At 44.5% G+C, this 12,293-nt stretch overlaps 1 protein-coding gene across 6 annotated transcripts in view; it reads right to left on the minus strand.

Annotated features, from left to right (window-relative positions):
* Positions 1–12,293, minus strand: part of col12a1b (collagen, type XII, alpha 1b) — a 95,163-nt gene that overhangs the window by 42,785 nt on the left and 40,085 nt on the right. For all 6 annotated transcript variants that reach the window (XR_007032291.1, XM_047338168.1, XM_047338167.1 and 3 more), the window contains 14 exons: positions 9,288–9,417; positions 8,842–8,981; positions 8,444–8,573; positions 7,902–8,041; positions 7,679–7,808; positions 7,419–7,558; positions 5,838–5,967; positions 5,017–5,156; positions 3,700–3,829; positions 2,922–3,061; positions 2,715–2,844; positions 838–977; positions 510–639; positions 32–171 (listed from right to left, as the gene is read on the minus strand). Coding sequence is in view for 5 of the 6 variants with exons in the window: in XM_047338168.1 (XP_047194124.1) it covers positions 32–171; positions 510–639; positions 838–977; positions 2,715–2,844; positions 2,922–3,061; positions 3,700–3,829; positions 5,017–5,156; positions 5,838–5,967; positions 7,419–7,558; positions 7,679–7,808; positions 7,902–8,041; positions 8,444–8,573; positions 8,842–8,981; positions 9,288–9,417 (1,890 nt within the window). In the remaining variant the exon portion in view is untranslated. The remainder of the gene's footprint in view (positions 1–31; positions 172–509; positions 640–837; positions 978–2,714; positions 2,845–2,921; positions 3,062–3,699; positions 3,830–5,016; positions 5,157–5,837; positions 5,968–7,418; positions 7,559–7,678; positions 7,809–7,901; positions 8,042–8,443; positions 8,574–8,841; positions 8,982–9,287; positions 9,418–12,293) is intronic.

The raw sequence follows: 12,293 nt of genomic DNA on the forward strand, positions 1-12,293 counted from the left end.
CGAAGCACAGGAAGTCAGTCTGATATCTCACCATGTCCTCGGCGCCGCCGGACGCTGGCACGTAGAAGATGCGGTACTGCCGGACGTTGCCCTCCGCCGGCTCCCAGCGGACCTTGAGGGAGCTGGTGGTGGGATCAGTGACCTGCAGGTCCTTCACTCCGCCCAGAGCCTCTGTCGACACAACAGAGGGTCGTCAAACACTGTCACATGTGAGTGACAGGCAGAGAGTTAGCTTTGACCCCGTCAGAGCAACAGGTGGGTGAAGCTCAACGCTCCAGGGAGGTTCAGGGAAATGTGTGGTCTTCAGTGCAGGACTGAAAACAGCTTTAGAGAAGAAAGCTGAGGCAGCGATAACGTCTTTGTCTTTACAATCGTGTCTCTTTGACGGAGTAAAATGTCGAAAGAAACTTTCACGGTGTTGTAATATTCAGCGTTGACTTGTTAAGTGTTAAGTGACAGAAGAGCTTTCGTGGACGAGAGGTGGTCACAGCTGCTCAGTCCTAACTCACTTGTCTTTCCGTTCTCCGACGAGCGTTTCCCCTCCACGTCGGCGTAGATGGGCACCAGCGTCACTTTGTACTCGGTGTCCGGCTGAAGTTCTCTGAGGACAGTGTTGGTCGACATCCCGGATACCTGAGTCTGGACAACGAGACACGAGTGTGAAGGGAGGTCAACATTAAACATTTAGGTTGAGACAAACGGCTGATAAGCAAGAACTTAGACCTTAAAACTGGGATTTTATCATGACTTTAAAACCACCTTCTTTTTTAACCTATTCATTTCTATTCTAATCATCCCTGTAGCACTGAGCAGGAGTAGAAACCATGTGGATCGTACCACGCTGTCGGTTCCTCCGGCGGCGGGGACGTAGATGATTTGGTACGTCCTGACGTCGCCCTCGGCCGCGTCCCAGCGAACCCTCAGCGAGTTGGTGGTGGGGTCAGTCACCTTCAGATTCTTCACTCCGCCCAGAGGCTCTGAAAGACACGTGAGAATCACAGTGTGCAGCGATCCTGGCTGTTCGCTTCACGCTGCCCCTCGTCAGACCAGACGTCTCGAAGTCGGGGACGATGTCGATCTCATGCAAGCGTCTTTGTCGTTTCCTGTGAACATCTAAACTTTGTGGGTCTTCTATGAAACAAAAACATCCTCATTAAAGAGTCGCTCAGACTTGAAAGAATTCCTCCAAGGTTTAAGTAACTGCTGCGAATAATTTGTAGCATTTGTTTCGTCCTGCAGGGTGCACCAGATGGGCGGGTGTACCACATGAGGGGCGTCCAGATGTAGCCAGGAAGTTGACTAAACTTTCTGGCATTTATTATTTTCTTTTGTGAGCCACAAGTGTTCGTATACACAAGGTCTGTGTTCGAGTTCTCAGTCTGAAAGGACGACTCATCAACCAGAATCTGACTCCACATCACCCGCAGGTTATCAGATGAACTTCCTGCCGTCTGGACAAACTGGTCTCAGATCATCTCAGTTCACAGTAAGTTGTTGTCGTGTCTTCATTTTCAAACCTGCACTCAATGAACGAGCAGTCAGCTGCTGGAGAGATCATATTCATATCTATGGAACAGCCTAATATTTCTAAATCGTACTTCTCGTATTTCTATTTTTATCTGATTTATTTTTATCTTATTCTAGATTCTGTTGTGTGCTATTTCTTACTACATTTTGCCTTTGCACCTTTTGTGCTTCTGTGTCAGTTTTGATTTCCCTCGACGGAGGAGGATGACGGTGCGATGCACTGGCCTCTGGGCGTGCGTCTCTGGGAACCTCTCTCACTTCTCACTTAAATCTTTCTCCTTAGCTTTTTCCCGAGGTCTCTAATAAAGATTTAAAATTGCCTCAAAAAATGTCTCCTCTGTTCCCCTCAGTTCTTCTGTTGTGCATCAAGCTCTAATAAAACCAACTGCCAGTAAAAAATAAAGAGCCACCGAATGAATAAATAAAAGAATAAAAAGAATAATGGGAGCTTTATAGTTGCATGTTTTGTCATAAAACTTTTGTTGTGATGCACCAACAGGGAGACATTCCTGGATCAGTTCAAACCAGTAACTGTGAGAACCAGTTTAATAAATAATGTACAGATGATTTACATGTCCGTGAAGTCTTGACCAGCTGCGACACTCATCTTCATGGTGCGGCCCAGCTTCACTAAAACACTGAAACCAGCTCCAGACGAACAAAGTGAAGGATTTACGGTGAATCTCCAACTAATGATACGAAATCCAACAACTAAAGACGCACACGAATTTCTAAGTAATCCGGCCTTTCTCTGCCAAATGTTGGATTTCAGTTTGGAATAATTTTCTCTGTTGGTTTCAAAGATAAATTTATATCATAATAGAAACAAAGATACTGTTTCATGGCGTCTTCAGGCCAAAGAGTCCGTGAAGATTCGTGCCAGAGGAACAAGATGGTAAATAAGTCAGAGATAATCGTCAGTGTTTGTTTAGTCCTGCAGGTGAAAATCAGGTTAAAGCACAATGAAAGTTCAGATGTGTTAAGGGGGGTTGGGTTTTGACGGCAGAGAGGAGGGTCTCTGAATCAGAAATGTGACTAAGTCCTTTGTCTGGTTTCCGTCTGTCCAACGTCTGTGTGACACAAACAATCCTACACAAAGCTGCAGGGTCAGTTATCTGAATCGCGCTACAACAACACACATCCTGAATGTTGCACTGGTTGTGTGTCCATGTGAAGGATTCACTCACTCGTCCTTCCCTTCTCAGCCTGTCGTATGCCCTCCACGTCTGGGTAAACAGGAACCACAGCCACGTTATAGAGCGTGTCGGTGTCCAGGTTCCTCAGGGTGGTGGTGGTGGTGCCGCCTGTCACCTCCTCCTGTTACACATGGAAACATCCGTCAGCAGGAGGACGACTCGATGACGGTGAGACGGACTGAGTCAAACAGGTTTTACCATTAGTTCTTCTCCTCCTGGCTGAGCAGCGTAGAAGACTTTGTAGCTCCGGACGTTGCCGACCGCTGGATCCCAGCGGACCGTCAGCGTGCTGGTGGTCGGGTCGATCACCTGCAAGTTCTTCACGCCACCCAAAGGATCTGAGGGGGAGGAGCAAGCCTCAGTCAGAAATCAATGATTGCAGAGTGGGTGATTTACAGACCGAATTAGAGTTCAATCATCTTTTAACCTCCAAAGACAAGTCATGGTGCAGGATAATAACTGAAGGAAACTCAGGACGTTTAATAACCTGAGAGTCTGAACCAGCTTCATGTGTCTGTTGTTTCATTTGATCTGGGTAGTTTGGGTTTCACATTGTATTCCTTCATACAACTGGTTGCCATGGTAACATCTGATGGTATTATTAGCAGCATCTACAGTACTCCACAGTACTCCAGAGTACTACAGTACTCCACAGTACTCCAGAGTACTACAGTACTCCACAGTACTCCACACTGGTTCAAATGCACCAAATGAACGTCCTCGATATTGAAACATGATGAATATATATTTCTAAACCCTTTAATAAGAGGCCAAGGTAAATGCTTCACTATGTTGTGATTTGAACTGGTTTTGTTATTCTGCTCTTTCAATCCATCAGTCACTCTTCTTCGTGTGTTATTAGATCTTTGAGTGAGCTAAAGTTACTTTTTGAAAACATTTAGTGAAAATGACTTTTGGCTCAGCTGTGTTGTTCTTGCCGAAGCTCGGGTCAAGTCCATCAATCAAAACAACTCACTGGTCATCCCGTTCTCCGACAGCGGTTTGCCCTCCATCTCGTGGTAGACGGGCACCAGCGTGACGGTGTACTCGGTGTTGGGCTCCAGGTTCTTCAGGACGGTGGAGGTGGTGGTTCCAGACACCTGGTCCTGGTCGGGGGAGAAGAGAAAGGAGGGTTTGGAGAACGGTTAGAAACTCCATATCCAGGAAATGAGGGTTTGGCAGATGCAGGACGATTCTCTGCAGGATGACTGAACGATGTCTCAGTTTAATGTCTCCTGAGATCCGGTTTCTTGGATGCAGCTTCAATCAGGATCTGTCTTTGTGAAACTCAGTCACGGCAGAAGCTCGGAGACTTTAAAAAACTGTCCAGGGACAATCTGACCCTTCCAGCAGCAAACTGGCAGGAAGGAGAGAAAGTCTACATTTGTTCTTTGTCCGCTTGATCTAATATTAAGTCCTTAAACCTGCCAGGGGTCTATTTCTATTGTTTCCAAATCAAATCATCTCATTTCATGACATGTCTTAGACCAAGTGACATAATCTGGTAGGTAATGAAATGGACCCTTTCAAGATATTGTCCCAGTTTTTACAGAAAACAGATCAAAAAGTCTTGGAAACGAGTCAAACTCTCCCACATCCCTGTCAAATGTTTTCAGTTGGTTGTGAGGAAATGTAGATTTTAATGGAAACAACATGATCCAGCTGCTTTCATCTTTTAATAACTCCATATTCTGACATAGGAGAAGAAGAAAAGAGAGTTCCTGCATGAAACTGCTTTGGACACGAGAGTAATGGTCTAATGTTGCTGCCATTTCTCCACAAGTGATGACAAAAGGCCAGAACTGAGATTAATCTGCTTCTACATTATTTCACAGAAGAGAAATACAGCGACAGAAAGAGGATTTTAATCGTGACATTCTACAGAAAATTGTGAGCGATGAAAAATTCTAGCCGCCACTGAACGATGGTTTTTACGTAAAGTGGTTTGAATTAAAACAAACATATCCCGTTCCAGTCGTGAGCAGCCGAGACGCTAATGGGGCGTAGATGAGGTTCTCAGCCTCTGGTGAGAACATCTGGAACCCACAGTTTGAGACTGGACGGACTTCTGCCGCTCAGTTTCTCTTGGTTTTCACTAAAGATCAACTTGGCTCAAGAACAGTGTTGAATCAGTGGAAGGGAGCGATGGAAATAGAAAGACCTTACTGTCATTTTACTGTCTTTACTGGTGACACTTCTGAAAAACAAGTTTAGAATCCAACAAAAGACACAATAAATACTGTTAATACTGATAACAGTGTTTGTTATTGATGACTTGAGTGATGGGTCTTACCACTTCCCGATCTCCTCCGGCCGCCGGCACCCAGATCACGATGTATTCCCGTACGTTGCCCTCGGCCGGCTCCCAGCGGACGTTCAGCGTGCTGGTGGTGGGATCGATCACCTGCAGGTTCCTCACTGAACCCAGCGGCTCTGAGCGCAGACACGAAACAGGAGGAGAAACTCAGTGTGCGCCAGGAAACTTCACTTTAGGTTTATTCAGTTTTACTGTGCTGTTGACCTTAAACTTAAGATGTTTTCAAAACCACTTGAAATTCAACTTATGGACAAACTTTCAATGCAAAGCCCCAGATGGTCCCAAGTTTGAAAGATTGACGACACAGTGAAATCAGCTTTTTTTAGCACATCCAAACTTTAACAACACATACTTGTCATTCCCAAGCCTCTTGGGTTGGCTGGAAGACTTTAACTTTAAACATGACCAGAAATGATTCATCAACAACAGACAGCGAGCGCAGACTAAAACCAACTGTATTTATCTATGTGACTAAAAATATAAGAAACAACCGACTCTGCTTAGACTTTAGAGGAAGAGTAAAAAGATAAAAACAAGACGAGACGATGGAGGAAACGAGGTGAAAAGAAAGAAGACTCTTCTGACAGTAAACTGTGGATTTCTTTAATCAACACTAACCTAGAAAACGAAGAATTTCCTGTTTTGCTGCAGATTATTAGGACCAATAACGTTTGAAGGTTAAATAGCATCAGTTCCCACTTGTGTCTCCACTCCAGAGCTTCATTATGTGCGTTTCTCTCTCAGACAGAGGAAGTGATTCTCTGAGGTTCAGGTGTTTTTAGGACACGCTCACTCACTTGTCTTGCCGATGTCGGACAGAATGGGTCCGTCTCCCTCGGCGTAGACGGGCACCACGGTGACGCTGTAGCTGGTGTCGGGCCGAAGCTTCTCCAGGACGGTGGAGGTGGTGCTCTCCGATACTTGCTCCTGCAAGGAAACATGCGGTGAACTGTCTGACACAGGCCGAATTCCTACCAGACCCCAGAGCCCTGACCTCTGACCTCCAGCAGGTTAAGGCTCAACCGTTTCCCTGAGGAAACAGCTGGGTTTCACAAACACTACAACTCAGTCTGGACGACTTTGAGTTTTCATTCAAAGTGTTTTTAATGCTCTAAGTCTCTTTTTTTGTACCATGATAACATGTCCCACTGAAACCAGTGTAAAAGCTTAAAAAGGACGGAGACGAATGAAGCTTCAAACAAACGTGGATCTGTTATTTCACGGCTCTTTACATTCGGAGTCGTATGGACTGTGGACGGCAGGCGTGTGCTTAGCAGGATCAACATGCTCTAAGACACACGTGCACGCCGCTCCTCGTCAACATGCGGCGCAGCGACGAGGGATCCGCGCTGCCAGAGAGGATTTAGTTGCTATTGTGAGGCAACTGCTCGACGGGATTAACATGTCAGAGAGGATGACAGGACTAAATCCCTGCTGAGGGCTTTGATCCTTCCCACAATTCAAACACAGACTGAAAGTGTTTTTATTAACTAATCCTGAGTAACCGTCTGACAACCAGTGTTTGTTGAACTTATTTTGTCTAAATCTGAGTTTTATAGTTTTTTTACTGCGCAAACTTTGGTTCCTCCAGAATCTAAGTTTGTAAATGTAGATAAAGTGTGTTAACAACACAACGAGCCAGACACATTTAAAACTAGTGGAACATTTACCAGGAAACACGACAACAGTCAAAACAACAGACGATTTGTCCTGACTTTATTTTCTAACTAATGTCTCAGAATCAGTTAATTCAAGTCAAATGAAAGTAACTCAGCTCATCTCGAGTTATCTTAACTAATGTAGATTTAATCCAAGTTAACACGACTCAAATTGAAAGACTATTTTAATTGAACTCAACTTAAGTTAACATGACTTGACTCATCATATCTTAACTCAAATTAACTTGACCCGACTCAAGTTTAACTGCCAAGATAATTAACTTAATTCTATTCAGCTCGAGTTAACTTAACACAAGTGACATCCAGACTCATCGTAACCCATCTGAATTTTACTCAAGTTAAATGAACCCGATGTGAATCTGACTCAAGTTGGTCTGACTCAAGTTGAGCTAATTTGAATCAGCTCAAGTTGACTCAACTTTACTCTGCTCAAGTTAACTTACTTAACTTGAGTTAACTTGAGGTTTCTCAAGTTGATTCTTGAGATAAAATAAGCTAATCTGACTTGAGCAGTTAACTTGATTCGACTTAAGTTGATTCAACTCAATTTAACCCAGGTTAACTCGACCCAACTCAAGTTTAACTGACTCAAGTTAACTTCTCTAAACTGAGCTCTTAACTGGACTTAACTGGTCTGAAGTCACATCACTGGACTCGTGTGGGTCACTACAGTTTAATCTCATGGATGAAGAATCTCACCACGATCTCCATTCCTCCGTCTGCGGGAGTGTAGATCACTTTGTAGCCCTGAACGTTTCCGTCAGCAGGATTCCACGTCACCGTCAGCGTGGTGAAGGTTGGATTGGTCACTTTCATGTTGCCCACTCCGCTCAAAGGCACTGGGAATACCGAAATCATTTTAAGAAACGGTAAATACAAACCGCTGAAGTCACATGACGCCATTCAAGGCATCTTAGAAGGTTATTGAGATTTAAAGTTCAGGCTCTGAAGTGACGTACGTGTCTTTCCGTTCTCTGACTGGCGCTTTCCCTCCCTGGCCGGATAAACTGGCAGCACCGACACGGTGTACGGAGTGTCGGGCAACAAGTTCCTGAGGATGATGGAGGTGGTGCCGGTGGGAACTTGCTCCTGTTCACAAAGACATCAAAACAAATTGAAACGTTGCTTCCTGACCTGCAGACGAATCTTTATTTGAGAGGTGAGACAGGCGAAGACTCTCACCATCTCCTCTTTGCCGCCAGCGGCCGGCACGAAGAAGACCTTGTAGAGGCGAACAGCGCCATCTGCAGGGTCCCAGTCCACGGTCAGAGAGGTCATGGTGGGGTTGGTGACCTTCAGGTTCTTCACACCTCCCAGGGCCCCTGGACCACAGGACGAGTCGTGAACACGCTGAATTATTATTCTTTTTACTGGAGTTTTCTTAAATACCTGATGAAACTAAACGCTTTGGATTTCTGGTGGAAACACTGTAGTTAAGACGACGCAGCAACATTAAATTAACTTATATTTGTTCAAATCAATCGTACTTTGCTTTTTCCTTTAATTCCATCTGCTTTACTGGAGCATATTTGATAACCACACTTTGTTTTAATTTATTTAATAAAAATATTACACTTGTACATTTATCAATGTGAGGGCGATTTATAGAGCTTTTGATTTATATATTATATCTTTTAAGATTTACACATCTTCTTCAATTCAGTCACAACTTCACCAACAGAACATACTCTCTAACTTAGATGTATTTCAGTGTTCAGTCTTACTTGTCTTTCCATTTTCGGACATGGTCTTCCCGTCGCCCTCGGTGTACACCGGCACCAGAGAGACGGTGTACAGGGTGTCGGGCTGCAGGCCCCGCAGGGTCGTGGTGGCCGTACCTGCCGACACTGTTTCCTGGGTTCAACAACAAGATGAAAAGACGCTTTGAGGTTTCAACGGTTTCCGTCGTCAGCTCACAGTGATTAATGAACACACAGGAGACTCGACACATTCTATATTCGTCTGTGTTTGTGTTGGACTGGCAACAGAATGTATAGATTTAATCTGCATCTCAGTGTTTCTTTGATAAACCGAGTCGGACTCTGCAGGAAACCGTTGATATTGCAGCTCCAGGTTTGACTCTGCTCAGTGCGAGCTGCCAGGAAGCAGCTGGTTTTCCTACCGTGCTCTCAGCTCCTCCGGCCGCAGGAACGTAGACCACTTTGTATTCCTTCACTCGGCCCTCGGCGGGCTCCCAGCGCACGTTCAGGGTGGTCATGGTCGGGTTCAGCACCTGCAGGCTCCTCACTCCGCCCAGAGGCTCTGAGGAGACACAGTCACTCTGGATTCATTCCCTGCAGGTTGACCCTTTAAGACAGTTCCTGTGCTTTGCGAGTGTAACTTTATTGATATTTTGGAAGATGTTGCTTAATATATTTTTAATTTGTAACGTGAAGGCTGAAGTTTTTACTTTGAACTTAAGATAAAATCACAATAACTCACTAGCATAGGGTCAATGTATATAGGTATATATCTTTCCCCTAAGATCCCCCTTTCACCCCTACTTTAAATGTGAGCGCTCCCTCCTGCTCTGAATGTTTTAGACTTCCTGTCTCGCCGGACTCTTACTGGTTCGTCCGTCTCTGGAGAGGTCTTTGCTGGCGCCGGTGGGATAAAGCGCCGCCACAGAGATGGTGTAAGGAGTGTCGGGCTGGAGCTTCTGCAGGATGACGCTGGTCTTCTTCCCTCCGACCTGCGTCTGTTGACAGGAAACAGGTCAGCAGTTATAATAAGGTTAAATATCAGTAATTATTAATCAAATGCTTTTATCCCTTTAAAAAGGCTCAAATTGAGCTTTGGGGCCTGAAATGCGTTTAAAGACTGAAACTGCACAACAGTTGTGTCGTGTTTTGGAGACTCATCTGCTCTTTCCGAGGACAATCTCCTCAAACTATTTACATTATTGAAACGCGGGTGAAGTATTTCTGTGCGAGAGGAATTCAAGCGGGCGCTGGGGAAATCCTGAGCAAACAAACTGTGCAGTATATCACGGAGCGATACCACAGTGTAAACACATTTGTGAAAAGGCATAAACAGTTTCCCTGGTAGCTAAGAGATACATAACAGAGCATCGCTCCACGTTTACATCAGTATGTCTGGAATCCTGTTGTTTTGTTGTTAGGAACGTGTAAGAATGTGTGTGTTTGTTCCCAGCAGCTGTTAAACTCACTCCCAGCCCATCAGCGGCTCCTGTGGGGATCCAGCTCATGATATTCTGTTTAGAATCCTCATTCATAACACTGCATTCATCACAGGAGCCGTGTCACTGCATCAGGACAAGCCGTTCATAACAAATGGTTGGATTATTTCACCGACAGTTTTATTTCCTCAGCTGCTCCTGAGACGACTTTACTTTACTGCAACAAACCTTAAAAGTGCTGAAAGAGAAAACTCGAGTATAGAGTGGATTTGTTGGGCACTCTTTTCAGTGGTGGATTAATGAATTAATGAATTGTTGCTCCTGGGGGCTGCAGGGCTGAGTCAAAACAAACCCCAGTGTTGGTTCATGGTGATGAAGGAACACGTCAGCCAGAGCAGCAGTGAGGCTCATTCATGTGTTTGTCATCTTGTGGGGAAACAAAGGATCTGAGGCTCGGAGGAACGAGACGTATCAGAGTTTGGAGACAAGCACGATAATCAGTCAAATAGAAAATATCCCCAGATGAATCTCTCAGTTCAGCTGCAGCTTCTCAAAGTGATTCTTCAGTTATTCTCCGTCTCTGTGGGTGATGAGTGGGATTTATTCCACAGAGAGAAACCACCTCCTTCTGCAGCGAGTTCCGATGCTATCATAACTCACTGGATTTAATGATGTCACATAAAGCATCAGCACAGAGACTAAACAACTTTTATTCTTATTCCCAAATCGTTCATTACACATTCTCCAGAGCAGTGACTGATGCTAAAACCAACAGAGGTGACACAGCGACACCAGATGCTCTCACTCCTGATGTGTACACGTGTGACTCAGCGAGGGGATCAGACCATGACACTGTGTTTGGGGGAACACTGTCATAACATCTCAGATCTCAGACACAGTGAAATGTGTCTAACTGGCTGAAATTCCTCTCACACACTCTCCTCTCAGGTCGCTTCTAATCACTTGCTGAGTCATCCTGTAGGAATGAGAGCTAGCGGCCAAACGCAGGAGATGGGGACGCCGTGATAAACCCAACGCCAAGAAGAAGGAGCAGCTCAGAGCGACGAGACGTTCCTCTGACAGAGAGCTGAACTCCTTCAGGACGTCTCCAGACAAAGGCTCTAACAGAAAATCCAACTCAGGCTCGAAACGCAACAAGTTTGATCAGGTTTTACTTTGTTTTTTGTGTCCGTTTATTGATTGTTTTTGTTGAGACTCAGTTTTATTAACACAGAACTCTATGAAGCGGCTGAGGCGTCTCTTCACGGTCAGTCTCAATACATTTACAGATAAAAACCATTGATGAAACTAATCAGGTTGTTACCGGCCTGCCCATCTAACATCTATATCCATCCATCCACCACTATCCATCTATGAAGCTAATTATCTATCCTCAAATTCCCTTAACAATCAGTGCTGTGAAGTAACAGTGCTCAAGTACATTCAAAGTAAAGGACTCGCTGTACTTCCACAGCTGCTAATGGCCTGTGTGATGACTGTGCACAGGAAACATCTTTATTTTGACAGTGTATAGAGATGTGATAAAAAGACAAATGTCTCTTCTGGGGATTCCCTTGAACATGTATCTGAAGAGAGAGAGAAACCTTCCCATCAAACCCAGCCCCTGATGATGAACTTCTATTTCTGCTTTGGGAATCGCGCTGAGTGAGGACACTGACAGATTTGACTCGAGATGTCCGCTGGTCAAAAAGCAGCGCCGCTGGGAAACGCCGCGCCCGACAACAGCGGAACAAAAACCTGTGTTTGTAGGAACATGTAAGGAAAATACACCCTGATAAGGAATTCAGTTGTACTGTTCCTCTCGTTACTTTCACAGACGTGTGGTGACGGGAGAGAGTTTGCAGTTTTAACAATCCATGACCTGAAGCCAGTTTGGGTGTAAGAGCTTAAATCAACGTTTCAGAGATCAGAAGTCAGAACTCCATTGTTCAGTGTCTGTGACGCAGCTCCATGAAACGATGAGCCAAGTTATTCTCTGTGTGTCTTTTAGAACAAGTATTTCTTGCTGATTCGGCCTCTGGAGGCACATTTATCGTATTTAGTTTAACAGCTGAAAAACACATTGCACTGAAAAAATGTCCCATCGGGGTTAAATAAATACAAAGCAGTTTTATTTTCCAGGAGACTCAGCTGACAGAAAATAAATCCTGCTGAGGTCTCAGATGAGGAATGCGCAGTTCTGAAATATACCTTTAGACTCAAACACACATCTGCACCACTTTCAGATTGATTACTTTACCTTAACTGTAATTTACCCCTTTATTTATTAATCTCTACAACAGAACTATAACTTTCTTTACTTTGTATAATGTAATTCATTCATTATTAAATGATTTTATCTCCGTTGCTGTCTCTTATGATTCTGCAGGGATTCCTTCATGGCTCAATTTAGAAATACACTAACCGTGCATTTT

Source organism: Hippoglossus stenolepis, chromosome 20 (genome assembly GCF_022539355.2).
Source record: "Hippoglossus stenolepis isolate QCI-W04-F060 chromosome 20, HSTE1.2, whole genome shotgun sequence".
In the NCBI taxonomy this organism is placed as follows: Eukaryota; Metazoa; Chordata; class Actinopteri; order Pleuronectiformes; family Pleuronectidae; genus Hippoglossus; species Hippoglossus stenolepis.